Here is a 21,918-nt window from a genome sequence, read left to right on the forward strand (position 1 = left end):
TGTGCATGCTGCAACGCTTAAGCGCTGTACTGACAGTGTCACTGACACATGACGATGTTTGACGTGTGGCTTTTTTTCGACGCCCCGACGTCGTTAATATGGCAGCGGATGTCCGCAGAGCACTTGCGCAAGCCATCCGCTGCGTCGTCCCTATGCTGCAGCTGTGCGAAGTCCACCGGGCGTGACTCAGGAGCCGGTAGCCGGGCCGCGCTGAGCTGAGCTCCCCCTCCCCCTACCCCTCCCGCTGCCACCGAACCCCTCCAGCCCTGCAGCCACGTGCGCGCTCGTCCGATAAAGCTGCGCTCCCGGGCGCTCAGTCGGGCTGCGACGGCGACCCGGTGAGCACGCTTCCAGTCCAGCCGGTCCCGCCGCTGCAATGGCCGCCACCGCCCTCCTCCTGCTGCTGCTGGCCGCTTCGCACCTCGCCCTCTGCGCCGCCGTTTCCACCGACGACTACAACCCGGACGTCGACTTGTCCACCGTGAGTACACAAAACGAAAAGCAGTACGAATGTTTTCCGCCGGCGCGCCCATCGCTAATACGTTATTTACGACGTGTGCTGATAATACTGGCAGCGATGCTGCATCATCCCCGAGCCGCCAACGCTTCACACTTTACCTCTGACTTGCCCGGCGACATTACCACGCATTCGCGCGTATCTTTGTGCCTACTGCTGTCCAAAAACAAAATCTCTTTGTTAGCCCTAACGCCCCTGCACCCCCCCCCCTCGCCCCCCCCCCTCCCCCGCCGTCCCTCGTAGCGCATACACCAGAGGCAACGCCAGCTGAGAAATTAAACATTTCAGCAATTCGTGCAGCGGACAGCGATGCTGATAATATTTTTATATATGCATATGATTTGTTAGTTCCGGACCGGTCCACTGTTTGTGTGGGCGGGGGCGGCGGTCTCCCGGGCGAGATCAATACTCGCCTAGTGCGCCTCGCAGCACGAAGGTGTCCGATCGCGTCCGAGCCGGCGAAATCGAACGAGTCGCGACCCCGCCCACGCCCTTGTCGAGTCTCTCTTTCACAGCTACCATCACACATTTCGGTTGTCAGCCAACGGTAACTTTGGAAACCCGTGAAGCGAGATAAAGCGAGATAAAGAATAAATGTCTCAGCAACAAGATTAGAAAGTAATGTTGCACACTGCAGAAGTACTCTGTCAGTGGCAACAAGTGGAACTCGCTGAAACCTTAAACAGCGTCCAAGTCCGAGGCTGCTAACTGGGGTTTTGCCTTTTCTGAGCAACTACACTACTGGCCATTAAAATTGCTACACCACCAACATGACGTGCTACAGACGCGAAATTTAACCGACAGCAAGAAGATGCTGTGATATGCAAATGATTAGCTTTTCAGAGCATTCATACGAGGTTGGCGCCGGTGGCGACACCTACAACGTGCTGACATGAGGAAAGTTTCCAACCGATTTCTCATACACAAACAGCGGTTGAGCGGCGTTGCCCAGTGAAACGTTGTTCTGATGCCTCGTGTAAGGAGGAGAAATGCGTACCATCACGTTTCCGACTTCGATAAACGTCGGATTGTAGCCTATCGCGATTGCGGTTTATCGTATCGCTACATTGCTGCTCGCGTTGGTGGCGGTCCAATGACTGTTAGCAGAATATGGAATCGGTGGGCTCAGGAAGGTAATACGAAACGCCGTGCTGCATCCCAACGGCCTCGTATCACTAGCAGTTGAGATGACAGGCATCTTATCCGCATGGCTGTAACGGATCGTGTAGCCACGTCTCGATCACTGACTCAACAGATGGGGACGTTTGCAAGACAACAACCATCTGCACGAACAGTTCGACGACGTTTGCAGCAGCATGGACTATCAGATCGGAGACCGTGGCTGCGGTTACCCTTGACGCTGCATCACAGACGGGAGCGCCTGCGATGGTGCACTCAGCGACGAACCTGGATGCACGAATGGCGAAACGTCATTTTTCCGGATGATTCCGGGTTCTGTTTACAGCATCATGATGGTCGCATCCGTGTTTGGCGACATCGCGGTGAACGCACATTGGGAGCGTGTATTCGACATCGCCATACTGGCGTATCACCCGGCGTGATGGTATGGGTTGCCATTGGTTCCTCGTCTCGGTCACCTCTTGTTCGCAATGACGGCACTTTGAATAGTGGACGTTACACTTCAGATGTGTTACGACCCGTGGCTCTACCCTTCATTCGATGCCTGCGAAACTCTACATTTCAGCAGGATAATGCACGACCGCATGTTGCAGGTCCTGTACGGGCCTTTCTGGAGAAAATTTTCGACTGCTGTCGTTGCCAGCACATTCTCCAGATCTCTCACCAATTGAAAACGTCTGGTCACTGGTGGCCGAGCAACTGGCTCATCACAATACGCTAGTCGCTACCTCTTGACGATCTGTGGTATCGTGTTGAAGCTGCATGGGCAGCTGTACCTGTGCACGCCATCCAAGCTCTGTTTGACTCAATGCCCAGGCGTATCAAGGCCGTTACTGCGGCCAGAGGTGGTTGTTCTGCGTACTGATTTCTCAGGATGTATGCACCCAAATTGCGTGAAAATGTAATCACATGTCAGTTCTAGTATAATATATTTGTCCAGTGAATACCCATTTATCATCTGCATTTCCTCTTGGTGTAGCAATTTTAATGACCAGTAGTGTATATACCAAATTTAGTGCGAACTGGCAGCAAAGGCAAAGGCTCAATGCGGAGCACAGTTCTGCAGAGTGTTTGGTAAGCTTCTCCCTAATTTTGATCGATAGTATATTGTCATTCACATACACTCTAAGACAAAAAAAGCAAAGCATCACGAAGAAGCAATTACCCGAATGGGATGGAAATCAGTAGATGTGCTGTACAAGTACAGATTCAGAAAAATTATACGGGTTATTCAAGACAAAGAGCTTCACAAACTGAGGAAGTCAATAACGCGTTGGTCCACCGCTGCTCCTTATGCAGTCAGTTATTCGGCATGTCAGGCGATAGTCAGGTTGTTTCCCCAGTTCTGTCTGAAGTGTCTGCAGACGCCCCTTCGGCCTAGAATCTCAATGAAGAGGGTAGAATTGTCTTCAGTGATGAGCCCCGCTTAGAAATGAGACCCGACGACCAGCCAAGATGTGTCTGGGGATGCGCCAGACACCGATGGGACACCATCCTGAATGTCGCCCGATCGTATAGCCCACTGACCAGGAGTGATGGTCTTGGGTGCCATTTATTTTCATAGCAGGACCCCTTTGGTTGTCATCCGTGGCACCCTTCAGCACAGACGATATTCTACCCTCCTTTTCTTTGCCCTTCATGGCAAACCATCTTGGGCTTTCATTTCGGCAAGATCATGCCTGCCCGCACAGAGTGAGAGTTTCTGCTGGTTGTCTTCGTACTTGGTCAGTAAGGTCGCTGAACGTCTGCTCAATTGAGAGCGTTTGGAGCATTAAGGGCATGGTCCTCCAACCAGCTTGGGATTTTGGATATCTGATGCGCCACCTGTACAGAATTTGGCACGATACGCCTCAGGAGGACATCAATCAATGCCAAGCCAAATAACTGCTTGCATTAAGGGCCATATGTGGTCCACCAAGTTATTGACTTGCTCAATTTGTGAAGTTCTTTCTCTTGCATAAATCATCCACTTTTTCTGAACGTTTGTGTGTACATGTACAACTCATCTACCGACTTCCATCCCATTCAAGTAATTCCTTCGTGATGCGTCGTTTTTTTTCTTTCTTTATTGAATGTATTATTTTTTTCAGTAAATTAAAAAATAATAGTTTTCGATGTATGAAGATAGTAACTGTTCTCGAAAGAACAGATACCATTGATTACCGTGCAGCTTTTCTAGAATAAATGATAATTAATTGAAACCCACAGCTGCCAACAGGTGTTGTTGATATCCCTCTGAGCCACCGAGGACAGCAGCCTGTGGTCGTGCTGTAGCGTTCTCGCTTCCCGCGCCAAGGTTCCCGGGTTCGATTCCCGGCGGGGTCAGGTATTTTCTCTGCCTCGTGATGACTGGGTGTTGTGTGTCGTCCTTAGGTTAGGTTTAAGTAGTTCTAAGTTCTAGGGGACTGATGACCATAGATGTTAAGTCCCATAGTGCTAAGAGCCGTTTGAAACACCGAGGACACAGCTGAATAGCGCGACAGCAGGGACTTATCCCTTGCACGCTTCCCGTGAGACTCATTCCCATCTGTCCACAATCTACATACCTAATGTACCTAATAGATATTTGCCCATCCACTCATTACCCGCGCACACTGCGTGGACGGTCAAATATCTATTAGGCGCATTACGTATGCAGATTGTGGACAGATGGGAATGCGGGTCTAACGGGAAGCGTGCAAGGGATGAGTCCCTGCTGTCGATCTCTTCATCTGTGTCTTCGGTGGCTCAGATGGTAGCCGGCACGGTAGCTCAGCGTGTTCGGTCAGAGAGCTGATTGGCCTCTGTAATAAAAAAACTGAGTGGAACGATCGGCAAACGAACTTGTACGGGTGTCATGTGACATCCGCAACGACCAAACGACCAAACACAACGATTAACAACGAACACAATGCAAAAAAATAAATAAAAATGGATATAGCGTCTGCCATTTAAGCAGGAGATCCCGGATTCGAGTCCGAGTCGGGGCACACATTTTCAACTGTACCCATCGAGGTATATCAACAGCACCTGTCGGCAGCTAAGGGTTTCAATTAATTATCAGTTTTAGATGTGTTTTATAGTATTACTGTAAGAATTTGGACACAGTTTACAGAGCACTGAACTGTTATAACTGTTCGACTATGCAGAGGTAACTCTCTATACATAGTGCTCTGCAGAACTTAAGGACGGAATACATAAAGTAACATAACATATTGTGGAAATGATTGAAAGAGAGGGAGCATCTGAGCAGAGATCTCCCAGTCATGCACAGAAAGTTGGACGTTACATGTTGGTAGGTCAGTGTTACTACATTGCCAAATGGGGCTGATGAAGGAATGGAAAAAGACATTGCGCAGTTAACAGTGCACTGTGGCGCTGGTCCCCATTACAACACGGGCTGGAGACAAAATTTTGACTTCACACGGTAAAGAATAAGCGGGAAACTGGAAGAAGGACGAAGAGTGACGTGCGTAGCCAGCGAGTTTGGTATTGCTCATAGCATTGTTTCACGTGCGCGGGGAGCGATCCGAGTCAGAGGCACTCCTGCCCAGAGGAGAGAAGCTGGTCGACCACGGTCATCTACAGCAGCAGAGGACCGCTGCATTGCGCAGCAGGCGAGAAGGGACCCATATCAGGTAGCGGGTACAATTGCAACCACATGTAACAGGACTACAGGGCACGCAATCTCATGAACCACATCGGCACAGAGACTGCACAGGGGTTTACTCGTTGTCCGGCGACCAGTTCGTTGGGTTCTGTTGGCATCCGCACATTGGCGCACCGTTTGTGATGGTGTAAAGAGCACAGGGAGTGGACCAACGAAGAGTGGGGTCGCATGCTTTTCTCACGTAAGAGCAGCTTCAGTGTGAGTAGTAGTTCTGGGTGCACCTCATATGGCCAGAGATGGGGACACGTAATGCACACAGGAACACAGTCCAACTTGATCGCTCCAGTGGATCAGGTGTTATGGTATGGGGAGACATATCGTTATCAGGAGAAAGAAAACTGGCGTTCTACGGATCGGAGTGTGGAATGTCAGATCCCTTAATCGGGCAGGTAGGTTAGAAAATTTAAAAAGGGAAATGGATAGGTTAAAGTTAGGTATAGTGGGAAATAGTGAAGTTCGGTGGCAGGAGGAACAAGACTTTTGGTCAGGTGAATAAAGGTTATAAATACAAAATCAAATAGGGGTAATGCAGGAGTAGGTTTAATAATGAATAACAAAGTAGGAGTGCGTGTAAGCTACTACAAACAGCATAGTGAACGCATTATTGTGGCCAAGATAGATACGAAGCCCACACCTACTACAGTAGTACAAGTTTATATGCCAACTAGCTCTACAGATGACGAAGAAATTGAAGAAATGTATGATGAAATAAAAGAAATTATTCAGATAGTGAAGGGAGACGAAAATTTAATAGTCATGGGTGACTGGAATTCGACAGTAGGAAAAGGGAGAGAAGGAAAAATAGTAGGTGAATATGGATTGGGGCTAAGAAATGAAAGAGGAAGCCGTCTGGTAGAATTTTGCACAGAGCACAACTTAATCATAGCTAACACTTGGTTTAAGAATCATGATAGAAGGTTGTATACATGGAAGAACCCTGGAGATACTAAAAGGTATCAGATAGATTATATAATGGTAAGACAGAGATTTAGGAACCAGGCTTTAAATTGTAAGACATTTCCAGGGGCAGATGTGGACTCTGACCACTATCTATTAGTTATGACCTGTAGATTAAAACCGAAGAAACTGCAAAAAGGTGGGAATTTAAGGAGATGGGACCTGGATAAACTGAAAGAACCAGAGGTTGTACAGAGTTTCAGGGAGAGCATAAGGGAACAATTGACAGGAATGGGGGAAAGAAATACAGTAGAAGAGGAATGGGTAGCTTTGAGGGATGAAGTAGTGAAGGCAGCAGAGGATCAAATAGGTAAAAAGACGAGGGCTAGTAGAAATCCTTGGGTAACAGAAGAAATATTGAATTTAATTGATGAAAGGAGAAAATATAAAAATGCAGTAACTGAAGCAGGCAAAAAGGAATACAAACGTCTCAAAAATGAGATCGACAGGAAGGGCAAAATGGCTAAGCAGGGATGGCTAGAAGACAAATGTAAGGATCTAGAGGCTTTTCTCACTAGGGGTAAGATAGATACTGCCTACAGGAAAATTAAAGAGATCTTTGGAGATAAGAGAACCACTTGTATGAACATCAAGAGCTCAGATGGAAACCCAGTTCTAAGCAAAGAAGGGAAAGCAGAAAGGTGGAAGGAGTATATAGAGGGTCTATACAAGGGCGATGTACTTGAGGACAATATTATGGAAATGGAGGAGGATGTAGATGAAGATGAAATGGGAGATACGATACTGCGTGAGGAGTTTGACAGAGCACTGAAAGACCTGAGTCGAAACAAGGCCCCCGGAGTAGACAACATTCCATTGGAACTACTGACGGCCTTGGGAGAGCCAGTCCTGACAAAACTCTACCATCTGGTGAGCAAGATGTATGAAACAGGTGAAATACCCTCAGACTTCAAGAAGAATATAATAATTCCAATCCCAAAGAAAGCAGGTGTTGACAGATATGAAAATTACCGGACAATCAGTTTAATAAGCCACAGCTGCAAAATACTAACACGAATTCTTTACAGACGAATGGAAAAACTAGTAGAAGCCGGCCTCGGGGAAGATCAGTTTGGATTCCGTAGAAATACTGGAACACGTGAGGCAATACTGACCTTCAGACTTACCTTAGAAGAAAGATTAAGGAAAGGCAAACCTACGTTTCTAGCATTTGTAGACTTAGAGAAAGCTTTTGAGAATGTTGACTGAAATACTCTCTTTCAAATTCTAAAGGTGGCAGGGGTAAAATACAGGGAGCGAAAGGCTATTTACAATTTGTACAGAAACCAGATGGCAGTTATAAGAGTCGAGGGACATGAAAGGGAAGCAGCGGTTGGGAAGGGAGTAAGACAGGGTTGTAGCCTCTCCCCGATGTTATTCAATCTGTATATTGAGCAAGCAGTAAAGGAAACAAAAGAAAAATTCGGAGTAGGTAGTAAAACCCATGGAGAAGAAATAAAAACTTTGAGATTCGCCGATGACATTGTAATTCTGTCAGAGACTGCAAAGGACTTGGAAGAGCAGTTGAACGGAATGGATGGTGTCTTGAAGGGAGGATATAAGATGAACATCAACAAAAGTAAAACGAGGATAATGGAATGTGGTCGAATTAAGTCGGGTGATGTTGAGGGTATTAGATTAGGAAATTAGACACTTAAAGTAGTAAAGGAGTTTTGCTATTTGGGGAGCAAAATAACCGCTGATGGTCGAAGTAGAGAGGATATAAAATGTAGACTGGCAATGGCAAAGAAAGCGTTTCTGAAGAAGAGAAATTTGTTAACATCGAGTATAGATTTAAGTGTCAGGAAGTCATTTCTGAAAGTATTTGTATGGAGTGTAGCTATGTATGGAAGTGAAACATGGACGGTAAATAGTTTGGACAAGAAGAGAATAGAAGCTTTCGAAATGTGGTGCTACAGAAGAATGCTGAAGATTAGATGGGTAGATCACATAACTAATGAGGAGGTACTGAATAGGATTGGGGAGAAGAGGAGTTTGTGGCACAACTTGACCAGAAGAAGGGATCGGTTGGGAGGACATGTTCTGAGGCATCAAGGGATCACCAATTTAGTATTGGAGGGCATTGTGGAGGGTAAAAATCGTAGGGGGAGACCAAGAGATGAATACACTAAGCAGATTCAGAAGGATGTAGGTTGCAGTAGGTACTGGGAGATGAAGAAGCTTGCACAGGATAGAGTAGCATGGAGAGCTGCATCAAACCAGTCTCAGGACTGAAGACCACAACAACAACAATGTTTCATGGGTGTACTGACCTCTAAATCTATGAAAATGGTGCGCCCGCCCATAAACGTGACACTGCACTCCTCTAAGTGCGTCAGGGATGCATTCGACCCTGACTCCATTTTTGTGGATGACAATGCATGACCGCATCGAACAGCACAGGAGAAGTTCTTAGAATGAGAGGACATTCAGCAAATGAACTGGCCTCCCAATTCCCGCTACTTAAGTCCCATCGAGCACATGTAAGATGCCTTGGGGAAAAGTACTGCAGTACGCCCACACGCACCAATGAATATCCAGCAGCTGTGAACTGCGCCGCTGGAGCAATGGAGCTCCCTATCTCCTTATCTACAATGTAGACAGCATTGGAGCACATTGCAGAGCACGCGCTGTTCTCCATGGTAATAACACATACTATTAAGAACAATGCCCAACCTTTGTAATGTCCAGAGAACCATCATAAATTGGTGTGACTTCTATGTGACTATTGTCTTTGAATAAGAGTGTCATTTCTTTTCGTCTCATTGCCTGTTTCTTTCAGCTACAATTGATGAAGCAGTTCTTTCTATGAATGGTCCGAGCTTCATCAAGCTAGCTCTGGCCTAATCATATTAGGATAAAATAAAACTTGCATTTTATTCATGATATGTTTGAGGTCGCGCGTGTGTGTGTGGGGTGGGGGGGGGGGGGAGGAGGGGGGGGGGGCGTGGTTAGGTGTATGTGGCTCGGTGTGAAATTATTAGTTTTCAATATTTTATAATTTATTCTTTATAAGATATCTTATTGTATTTCATTCCCCTTTTCCTGACCGACCTGAGGATGGTCTTTATGGGCCGTAATTGATAGTCTGACGATAATTTGTTTGTGGTCATTGACTGGAATGAAAGTAAGAAATCCTGTCTCTTTCTTATTGTACTGCTTCCGTTGGAAACATAGTTTCAGACAGTCAAAGAAAAAGAAATTTAAGGAGCCGCTGTGTACACCAGGTTGATTTTCTGGATGGCTAACTCGGAGACTCTTGAAGCGGTGAACGCGTTTTTGATACCTTGGAAACAGATTTCAAAAAGGCGAAAGAGCCTTTACGTAATAATATACACAGCTTCCTTAATGCGAAAATGTAAACGGTGAGATCGGAAAAAGATTCATGTAAATCTCTTTTTAGCTCTATATATGGGCAAAACGTGGACAATGGGGAACTCTGAAATGAAAGAATTACAGGATATTGAAACTTGGTGTTATGGAAGACTGTTCATAACCAGGTGTGTTGGACGACTAAACACGAAGACGTCCTGCAACTAACAGGCAAGAAAAAATGCGTAGTAGAGAACATAATGACTTGAAGAGATAAAATTATTGGCTACAAATATTACGATATGATCATTTATGGGAACTTTGGGGTGATGGGCGCCAACAAACACAGGGGCAGGCCTAGATATGAACACAAAAGGCAAATCACTGAAGATACGAGATTCAGCAGTTATGATTTAAAGAAGCGAATGGGTGGCAAGCGACTTTATGAGCTGACAGGACGGAGTAGCTGATAGTTGCACCTACCTTTAACACTAGCAAGACACTGGATACCCTCTAGGTGTCCAGAAATGCATAAATAATTTAACAATGCAGACCCACTAAGGGTTGACTGACTACTCCGTAGGCAATCAAGTAGCCGACATTTCACAAATCTTTAGTCCTGCTCTACACGTCTGTTCACAGATCCCTCATACCACCACAAATATACAGGGTGTTACAAAAAGGTACGGCCAAACTTTCAGGAAACATTCCTCACACACAAATAAAGAAAAGATGTTATGTGGACATGTGTCCGGAAACGCTTATTTTCCATGTTAGAGCTCATTTTAGATTCGTCAGTATGTACTGTACTTCCTCGATTCACCGCCAGTTGGCCCAACTGAAGGAAGGTAATGTTGACTTCGGTGCTTGTGTTGACATGCGACTCATTGCTCTACAGTACTAGCATCAAGCACATCAGTACGTAACATCAACAGGTTAGTGTTCATCACGAACGTGGTTTTGCAGTCAGTGCAATGTTTACAAATGCGGAGTTGGAAGATGCCCATTTGATGTATGGATTAGCACGGGGCAATAGCCGTGGGGCGGTAAGTTTGTATCGAGACAGATTTCCAGAACGAAGGTGTCCCGACAGGAAGACGTTCGAAGCAATTGATCGGCGTCTTAGGGAGCACGGAAAATTCCAGCCTATGACTCGCGACTGGGGAAGACCTGGAACGACGAGGACACCTGCAATGGACGATTCAATTCTTCGTGCAGTTGACGATAACCCTAATGTCAGCGTCAGAGAAGCTGCTGCTGTACAAGTTAACGTTGGCCACGTCACTGTATGGAGAGTGCTACGGGAGAACCAGTTGTTTCCGTACCATGTATAGCGTGTGCAGGCACTATCAGCAGCTGATTGGCCTCCACGGGTACACTTCTGCGAATGGTTCATCCAACAATGTGTCAATCCTCATTTCAGTGCAAATGTTCTCTTTATGGATGAGGCTTCATTCCAACGTGATCAAATTGTAAATTTTCACAATCAACATGTGTGGGCTGACGAGAATCCGCACGCAATTGTGCAATCACGTCATCAACACAGAATTTCTGTGAACGTTTGGGCAGGCATTGTTGGTGATGTCTTGATTGGGCCCCATGTTCTTCCACCTACGCTCAATGGAGCACGTTATCATGATTTCATATGGGATACTCTACCTGTGCTGCTAGAACATGTGCCTTTACAAGTACGACACAACATGTGGTTCGTGCACGATGGAGCTCCTGCACATTTCAGTCGAAGTGTTCGTACGCTTCTCAACAACACATTCGGTGACCGATGGATTGCTAGAGGCGGACCAATTCCATGGCCTCCGCGCTCTCCTGACCTCAACCCTCTTGACTTTCATTTATGGGGGCATTTGAAAGCTCTTGTCTACGCAACCCTGGTACCAAATGTACAGACTCTTCGTGCTCATATTGTGGACGGCTGTGATACAATACGCCATTCTCCAGGGCTGCATCAGCGCATCAGGGATTCCATGCGACGGAGGGTGGATGCATGTATCCTCGCTAACGGAGGACATTTTGAACATTTCCTGTAACAAAGTGTTTGAAGTCACGCTGGTACGTTCTGTTGCTGTGTGTTTCCATTCCACGATTAATGTGATTTGAAGAGAAGTAATAAAATGAGTTCCTACATGGAAAGTAAGCGTTTCCGGCCACATGTCCACATAACATTTTCTTTCTTTGTGTGTGAGGAATGTTTCCTGAAAGTTTGGCCGTACCTTTTTGTAACACCCTGTATACAATACAATACCTATACCAGTACCAACAGCCGTTATTTTTGTTTTATTTATTAGGCAACCACTTCGACATTACATTAGGTTATCTTCAGGCCTGCGTGTCTTCTTCGTGTTACAAACAAATGCAGCACTGCCAACTGGTCTCGAGAAGACTTCTTTTGCCGCGGGCATGTGCGCTCCTTGGACAGCTGTCAGAAACTGTCAAACCAAACACCTAAACATTGGTATCTGGTTTGACAGTTGCTGACAGCTGTCCAAGGAGCGCATATATCCGAGGGAAAAAAATCTTAACGAGACCAGTTGACAGTGCTGCATTTGTTTGTAACACGAAGGTTACTCGAGAGACACGCAGGCCTGAAGATGACCTAATGTAATGCCGAAACGATTGCCTAATAAATAAAACCAAAGTAACGGCTATTGGTATTGTTGGTATTGGAAATCGACCCGCCGAATTCCCGCACTCCAGATACATGATGGAGTTACATTTATTGAACAAATATATAAAATTTATTCACACAAGTGTTTCGGCAGCGCCATCCGACTATTGTCTGAACTATTCAGACCGAATCAGTTTCGTTTTGGTCGGCTAGTTTTAAACCCAAAATCGCCGTATGGCCTCCATCTCACACCACTTCAAAGATCGTATCTTGACACTGCTTCAGGTCTAGCATTTCCAAGAACACTGGCTTCCTGTGGAGGGCAGGGCACCACAATACTACGCTCCCTCACTGTATGCTCACAGAGAATCCAGTACTACGCTCTCTCACTGTATGCTCCCAGAGAATCTCCAGGGTGCTATCGGATTGCCCACGTTAAAGATACGATACAATGGCTTTCCGTCATTTAGCACAAAACACGAGACGACATGCTGGTCCTAACTTCCTACCTGGCTTCTCATCCCCTTCCGTAGTGGCGGTGTTTGACGTTTGAAAACGCCTGCTGTCCCTCCTAATAGTCGGACACTGTCTCTCTCCCTTGCTCAGCTGTCTTCTGCTCAACTTGCTCTCAATAAGACTCCCAACTACATTTAAACACACCTCCAGAAGAAGAATTTAATATGTAAATTGTTAACCACTGACATTAACTTCAATAACACCTCTGACCCCAATTCTAGCTTGCGGTTAATTTAGGTTGGCTCGATTTACCAGTTTATTGGAGTTTCATTATGGTTCGTGGCAATTTTGACAAGAATGGTCGTCTAATACAGGAGCGTCAAAATCAAATGTTCAAATGTGTGTGAATTCCTATGGAACCAAACTGCTGAGGTCATCGGTCCCGAGACTTACACACTACTTAAACTAACTTAACTACTTAAACTAACTAAACTAACTTACACACTACTTAAACTAACTAACATTTGAAAATTTATTTTGACGATCCTGTGTTAGACGACCATTCTTGTCAAAATTGCCACGAACCATAATGAAACTCCAATAAACTGGTAAATCGAGCCAACCTAAATTAACCGCAAGCTAGAATTTGGATCAGAGGTGTTACAGAAGTTAATGTCAGTGGTTAACAATTTCCATATTAAATTCTTCTTCTGGAGGTGTGTTTCAATGTAGTTTGGAGTCTTATTGAGAGCAAGTTGATCAGAAGACAGCCGAGCAGCGGAGAGAGCCAGTGTCCGAATATTAAGAGGAGCAGCAGGCGTTACATTGTTTTAAATAACTCCGCGCGGCCAGGATCGTCACATCAGCGGTTAAATCGAAGCAAGCTTCGTTTTGACAGCCGTCTTGTTTGCGCTGCACAAGTGTTTGCTATAACACTTTTTATGTGTCATTTTCAAGTTTATGAATACCAGTTAACAAGATCCAAGGAACTTTAGCAATGAGCACACCATAAGAAAACAGCCATTTCATATGAACAAAGTAAGTGATTATTTTTTAAACAAAGAATGTTAACAGCAGACCAGCAAACAAAGCGTTGTGTCACAGCCACTTAAAACTTTTTGAAAGATATAACCGCCATTTTCATGAACAACAGATCTTATTCCACAATCTAGATTTCGGCCTTACGCCATTATTAAGTGTTACGAACATCACAAATTATTTGACTTGAATAGAACACAAATCAGTTGACAAAAATTTGTATCTTCGCTTATAACAACCAATTTTGTCAAAAGGAAATGCGAAAACATTTGTGTAATATTCTAATTTACTGGCAATTAGCTTGACTTCTTCAGTTGATATAGCTGTAGAATGAAACTGAGGACCAAATCACAAGGTTGTAAACTTCGCTACACTGTCTCTAGAAAGCTATATCATAAAGTCAACCCAGTTTGCACGATGTGATCTGTGGTACCACGGACACATGGTGCGAACTGGGCTGCCTTTATTATGGTCTTTAACGATCGTTTCACTCACGTTTACGCCAGTCGCTGCTTAGACACAGTGTAACGAAGTTTAAAACTTGTGATTTGGTCAAAATGGTTCAAATGGCTCTGAGCACTATGGGACTTAACATCTGAGGTCGTCAGTCCCCTAGAACCTAGAACTACTTAAACCTAAATAACCTAAGGACATCACACACATCCATGCTCGAGGCAGGATTCGAACCTGCGACCGTAGCGGTCGCGCGGTTCCAGACTGAAGCTCCTAGAACCGCTCAGCCACACCGGTCAGCTGTGATTTGGTCCTTAGTTTTATTCCACAACCACATCAAATAAGAAGTCAAGCTAATTGTCAGTAAATTAGCTTATTACACAAATGTTCTCACCTTCTCTCCCTCCAGCTCAACTCCCATCGCTCCACCATTTTTGCTTCCCTCGACCTCCAAAATGCCTATGACCATGTATGTCATCTCGGTCTCCTCTTTAAGTTCCAAACCTACGCCCTGCCTATCAAGTTTGTCCGACTGGTGGCTTCCTTCCTCTCGTGCCGTCCTTCCTATGTCACCCTCCACAACACCATCTTTTATCCCATTGCTGGCGTCCCCCAGGACTCTGTCCTCTCCCCTCCCCTTTATCTCTTGTATTCGGCTAATATGCGCAAGCCACCCCCACCTGCCCACCTTCTCCAGTACGCTGATGACACCGCTTTCCTGGCTCTCTATCCTACCCTTCAATGGTCCCAATGCACCCTCCAAACCCATCTTAACCAGTTCACCACTTGATGTAACCAATGGTTCGTCTCAACCCCTCCAAGACCCAGGCAATCATCATAGGCCGCACCACCTTTTCCTTCCATCTCCATGATTTCTACCTCACCCTTTATGGTCATCCCATCCAGCTCACCCCCATCCTGAGGTACCTCGGCCTCACCCTTGACTGTCACCTCACCTGGATCCCTCACCTCCAGACCATCCAGCAGAAAGCCCATTCCTGCCTCCACCTCCTGTCTGACCAGACATGGGGATTGCATCCTTCCACCATCCTGCACACCTACAAATCCCTCATCCGTCCTGTCCTCTGTTATGCCAGCATTGCCTGGATCTCCGCGCTCACCCGCTTTTACAAGGCCCGCCAAATCCTCAAACGCCATGCACTCCACCTTGCCTTCCATATCCGCCTTCCTTCCCCCACATGGCTCCTGTATGAACTCATCCCCTTCCCCCACCTCCTCCTGTTCCACCAACATCTCCACTTCCTTTACATTGTCCGCACCCCCTGTTTTCCTCCTTCCTCCCCACCCACCAGTTGCTGCGCCTCTATCACTGTATCCCTCCCCCTCTCCACACCCACACCCTCCATCTCAATCAGGGCAATTTCCAGCGCCTCCCCCTCCCAGATGATGAACTTCGCCGTGACATATACCGTTCCTTCCAACTGTAATCTGGCCTTGTTCCCCCCCTCCCCAGGGCCCCAGTTTTCCTCTCCCGGCCTTCTCCCAGAGCGTATTTTCCTCCATCCCCCCCCCCCCGAGACCCTGCACACCATCCTTGCCTCTTTCCCTCCCTCATCCCTCCCTACCTGGCCCTCTTTGGTGTCCCCTCGCCCATCTCCTCCCCTCTCTTCCCCTCCCTCCCTTCTTGCGGTCTCCATCATCTCCTTGCACCTGGCAGATCCTCTGTTTTGATCATCGTCAGAGTGCCATGTCAGTGTTGTGTTTAGTGCTGTTTCTCCTGTGCGTTGAGAGGTGTGATTTTAATTGTGTGCTGACGTTGTACTTAGTGCTACTGTCAGTGTTTGTTATGTGCTACGCCATCCATCGATACTTTTATGCCCCTATCATACTGCGCCTTGTGTTCTTTTAACTGTCCCAGTGTGTGGTTTTTTGTGTGCGCTACTTTTTTACGGTTTTTATCTCCATTTACAGTTGTCCCTTTTTTGTCTATTGTCTTCCATGATGTTCCCCTTTTTTATATCTATGTTCACCATATTTTCTCCTTTGTTATTTTTAAATGTCTTCTATTGTTTGTTCTATGTCTTTCGGCTGAAGAGCAGCGCATATTCTGCTGCCAGACCGCCCTGATGAGGAATTGAAATACAATAAAGGAAAAAAATAGTAATAAAACGCCGTAAAGGCGAAATCTAGAGAGTGGAATAAAACCTGTTGTTAAGTAAAATGGTGGATATATTTTTCATAAAGCGAATATTGCATTATCATTCTTTTACTCTGAAAGATTGATGCAACACGTGCTAGGATTGTAAAGAGCAACCTTTATAATTACATGTAACGTTTTTAAAGGTTTTTGTATTGCCATTGCAGCTTGAAGATGATCTTTCTACCTTGAAACACGTTAAGTAAGTCAACATGACAACCATCTCGGAAAACCCTTTTCAAGTAAAGACTTAGCTGTGGAAGATGACATAAGGCAGCTTGCCTTGGATCCTCCCCGAGCCTTTCCAACATAAAGATACGGATTGTCACTCGCCCGGTAGTCATAGTTACGATTTTTTGTAAACACTGCCCCGTACGCCCACTAAATGCTGCATTCCAAATATGTCTCAACAAACTCTGTCTCGCAGTCTTCTAAATGGCAATAATTGTCTGTTCTGGAATGAGATATCCCAAATCAAAATCATCAGCCAGCGCACTCACTACTCTGACTCGGCTCCATGACACATCAATTTAGAGACCTCATATCATCTGTGAAGGCAGAAAATACGCATTAAACAAATTTTGACTGATCAAATTTGTAACCTTGTAGTTTAATAAAATCAATAACGTCATAAACAGATTACAGACATTTACAATTACCAACTGACTTCCCTAACTTGCTCAAAACTGGGCAGAATATTTACTTCAGCACAGTGCAGCGAAATTTCATTTTGTACTCGGAACAAGCAGTTTTCTGAAATAGTAAGAATAAGCTATAAACGAATTAATTATTTATTATTTGAATTCTGGCTCAAAGAATGCGATAGATTCGTTATTTTAGTACTCCGACTGCTCGCAGGTTACAAAGGTTTAAAAAACACTACTTTATAGATCACACAGGGCAGAAATTTCCATCCTTAAACTTTTTCTGAGCTACTGAAAGAATGTTCCATTGGTTCGTAGACGCTGATAACTGCTATTTCAGTACTGTCCCACTGTTTAAATTTAGTTACTAATATGCTTTCCACTTAATGATGTCTTCAGCTAATGGCGACTTGGCAGTCCCTAATCACCAGCTGGCTGGCATTTCTACAAACAGAACACAACATTTCGAAAATAGGGAACGATGGCCATTGATGTAGCCTCAAATACGCTGACCACTGTAAAACCTGAGGAGATGTACTTTCGCATATGTCAGTCTGTACCGATTAATGGGTGAGGCTCTGTGAAACTGGCAAGAGTAGGATGGGTATGCTGGAGAGTTATGGTGATGAGCGATCAAGTTAATAGTGGGTTTGACGTAGTTTTCCAGCGCTGTAGCTCACCACCCATCCTCATAACCGCTGCATTCCACGCCATCAAGCACATGCCGCCATCATGTGAAAGAGCGGCAGAAACCTTGTACTCTGCTGATAAACTGGACTACATGCGTTTGTAACAGGAAGGAATGGCAACAGTAAAAGAAATTAGTGCTTCAACAGGTCATAAACTAGGGAATCGAAACCACAACATAAAAAATACGCAAGTAACACATTTAATAACTCTGTATGTAGCGATTTTCAGTCTGAAATGTGACGAAAAACAGAAAGAAATAATTACTCCTCATGGTCTGGGTTGACAGTCATGTAGAACATTTTAAAGAACGTCGTATTCGCCGTTGACTGTAGAAATTATTTATTTCACCATTGCAGTTTCGGCCTTTGTTTCAACGCACATACAGTCCGACTTGTAAATGAATTTTCACGCTAGAAATTTCGTACCTCTCCCCCCCTCAGCATGTTCTTACACGATGCAGTTCTTGGGTTAATTCTGCTGAGGGTTACTGCGACAGCTTCACCAAACTGATGTCAATCTTTTATGAGCTTGATAGTGATGAATCAATGCTATCACAACTATGAAAGAAGTTTCTGCCGATACCTTGCCTGGAAAATTGTAATACATCAACTTTTCAGTGGTATCAAAAGCCATCACGCGACTGAAATCTGCTGCTACTTAACTGTTGACGCCCTGGATATTGTGCAACAAGTGCAGAGTTAGTTGGATCGAGTTCGCGGTCATGTGGCTGACAAAGTGAGCAACAGACTGCAAAATGTTCTCCAGTGGAATTATTTATATTGTATGATGTGCAGAAGTAATGATAGTGTTTCTGGGAATGTCTCAACATTTGAAGACAATGAAGCGAAGCTGGCCTGTATTGACATCGCTGCTTTCAAACACGCTCCTGTGGCGTCCTTTGATGTGGAGAGGAACTTTTCCAGGTACTAAACTATCGTCAGCGACAACCGGAGATCTTTGAAAATGGAAAACCTCAAAATGCGTGTTGTGATCGAGTTGAACTCTCCAGAAACTGAGGATTGACAGAATGTGTTAACTAATTTGGAATCTTTTAAACAAGTGATGTGCAGTAGTAAAAACGTGGTTTTATTGTTCGGGTAGCGGCTATTATGTTTGCTCTATTTCATGTTTTCTTTTTTCAGACGAATAGTGCTATTTAGTTTCAAACACTACAAAAAATAACTGCTATACTCACAGTTAATTGAGAAGTGAATATTGTATTACATGGTACATTAAAATCAACAGAAATGTCTTTAAATAAATCTGTATGAAGTCATATTTCATTTTTAAGGTCATCTTTATATAGGTTTTAGTTCATATATGCTTACACATTTCGTTCTTTTTTAAATGATTAAAATCTGGGCCGTACAAGTATTGAAAAGCAACACAAACTTCTATTTTAAAGACACGTAAAACTATTGAGACGCTAAAGAAACTCAGTTGATTTGCAAGTATGACATGTTCCATGCTAAAAGATATTCTGTTTCAAAGCACAAGATGAGCACCACTGACGAAATATGGCTTAACAGTACAGATGTTATATAAACAGTTCCAAAAATATGTAGCATTTTACACACCATAAAATTCTATAACTCAAGAATCAACAGTAGCTTTAGTATATTACACAGCAGTTAAATGTGTACAACGTGAAATATTTATAAATGCTACACAAAACATAATTTCATGCCTAAAAACAACAAAAACTGTATAAAATGACGGACACTGATTATCGCAGTCTGTAGTGTGGATCTCGTGATACGACTTGGTAAAGTATCGGCCAAAAAAAAAAAGACATATCCTCTAGGCACAACACTCTCCTCCGCCATAAACAAGTGAATGGCAGAAGAACTCTGTCTTACTTCTACTTGTGTGTTGTACAAACTTAACATTTAACCTTCCATCATGCCGCCATGCTGCACAGTTACCTTAGTTTTCTTGTTTTCTATGTGCATGTTATGGCCATCAGCTAAACCACGTTCTATTTTATTAGACATCGTGCTGTTTTTCTGTCCGTGACAAACAGCTACCACGGTATACAAATTAAATGTTTATGGTGAGAACAAGTACGAGGACACAAATCACTCATGTCCTTTTTGAGGAATCAACCTGGAACTGGGTTTAGTCGAATTAGGGAAAGCACGGAGACACTAAATCTGGTAATTTGAAAATCATTTCTCCTGATTGTGAATCGACTGCCTAGACCAAGGTGCAGCGGCGTTCGGTTTCTGAATCGAGACCCGTTTTGGTGCTCAGCATTGAACAAAGGCGACGGATCGTACCATTATATGCTAGTAGATTTCCGTCGCCGTCGCCATCTCACGTAAACGTTTCTTTTAACTTACCATCCGTCCTCTGGAGTTCCATTTTCATGTTCTTACGTAACTTGGTGCGCATCTCCAGAAGCCGAGGTCGCTTAGGCACGCTAGTCCAGTAACGCTCGACCTGGAGGTAGCGGCTCCAGTTCTGCGGTGCTGGATGTTATCATCCCTAGCATTTAATTTTGGAGGAGTGGAGAGAAGAGGATGAGAAAAAGAAAGAGAAAGAGACCACTAAGCGTATAACAAAGCCGACCCTGTAAACCAAACGGGAAAAGGCAAAAGGAGGAGGAGGAGAAGAAGAAGAGGACCATAACTTTTCGAAAACGCACAATACGTTTTGTACTTGTTTCAGGCGGGTAACAAATCCACCACTGACTTCAATGCACTTTTGCACTCTTTAAATATGTTACCTTGCTCGTCCGATTCATCCTTCTCGTTTGAGTGTTTGAGGACATGCAGTGTCTGCCTTCCTTCTGCCCGCAACTGACTTCATCCACTTCCACAAACAACAATCAAACTGTATTAGTACCGAGTGCATGGTCGCTCTGAAATGTTACTACCAAGACAGCAAAAGTGCGAATGACATACGAGTATTGCCTCACACAATTTACAGGGTGTCCCAGAAGTGAAAGTATACCTCTTCACTTTTTGCAATATGGGAAATACATATTTGTTTTATTGGTATCCATTCCCAAAAGAGCAGCTTAGTTCTATGTATGGCCATGAATAAAGCACAGCTAAAGAGATATTAAAATGAAATTATTTAGACTGGTGTTTGTGAATGAATTATGTAAAAACGACAAGATGCCGCGAGTTGCTGGCTGTTGTACATAGCTGGCACGACTTCCAAATGCCGTGTCTCACTCAAGAGTGTTATTTTTCGATGAATGTTCGATACACTGCAGTTCACAGAGGAGGAATAACTGTTACGAGCAAGAGTTGCAAAGGAACCCACCTAATGATATGCTCTGGTATGTCATCACGATACCAGCTCGAACCACATAATAAATTTTGAGAGCACGTGAATGGATTTTATTTGAACACGAACATTAGCTCGAAGACAAGAGAATCGCGGATGAAGTGCGGTTACTGCTGGACGGAACTGCAGTACACTTTGTTATTCAGGTGCGTAAGTTATTTGATAAACTATTTCGAGGCCACTGGATTGGGTGTTATTCAACAACATCCCCAGCCGCACAGAAACGGCCACCACGAATCCGAGAATGGGTACGAACCACATAACTATCAAAGTTCAGGAGATATGACGTCACAAACACTGATACGCGTAAAAAACCGTCCCGTCATGCATGACGTTTCAATTTATTTCTTCTGTGCTACTAACTCTATTAGCGATAAATTTCGCAGGCGGTATCTACATATGACACTAAACGCACCTACAAAATTATATCATGCCACTACATGTAGTTCAGGAGGTATGACGTCATAAACACTGACATACGTGAAACGCTACCGCCTTGTGTATGACGCTTCAATGTGTTACTTCTTTGCTACTAACTTTATTCCCAATATATATTGAAGACAGTATCCGCACATGCCACTGCATGTACCTACACAAATATATCATTGTCCGACTCATAGTTTAAGAGATACGACGACACAAACACTGGAATGCGTGAAAAAATGTCGCATCGTGCATGAAGTTTTAATAAATTTGTTCTTTAGTACTAAGACACTCCTCCAGTCCATTCAACTTGAAACGTCCCCTTTGGAAAATTATAAATTACTGTGCTGGTAAACCTCTTACGTTATTTGATTTTCAAACAGCTGAGCAAAACTGGACGTACTCAGACATTTCTCTCTTCACTTATTCTGATCACCAGTAAACTGACACACAATATTTTTAGCGCAACGCAATCTGACTTTCAATAATCCCTGACTAACAATAACCTATACCTTTCATGAATCACTTACCTCACAAAAATCTTCGTTACTCGAACTTCTG

General features: G+C 44.3%; 1 protein-coding gene across 1 annotated transcript in view; it reads left to right on the forward strand.

Annotated features, from left to right (window-relative positions):
* Nucleotides 1-321: 321 nt before the first annotated feature.
* LOC126198523 (lipase 3-like) overlaps nucleotides 322-21,918 on the forward strand; it is a 202,319-nt gene continuing 180,722 nt past the window's right edge. The window contains exon 1 of the mRNA XM_049934912.1: nucleotides 322-481. Coding sequence (XP_049790869.1) covers nucleotides 377-481 — 105 coding nt within the window. The 5' untranslated portion in view covers nucleotides 322-376. The remainder of the gene's footprint in view (nucleotides 482-21,918) is intronic.

Source organism: Schistocerca nitens, chromosome 8, assembly GCF_023898315.1.
Source record: "Schistocerca nitens isolate TAMUIC-IGC-003100 chromosome 8, iqSchNite1.1, whole genome shotgun sequence".
In the NCBI taxonomy this organism is placed as follows: domain Eukaryota; kingdom Metazoa; phylum Arthropoda; class Insecta; order Orthoptera; family Acrididae; genus Schistocerca; species Schistocerca nitens.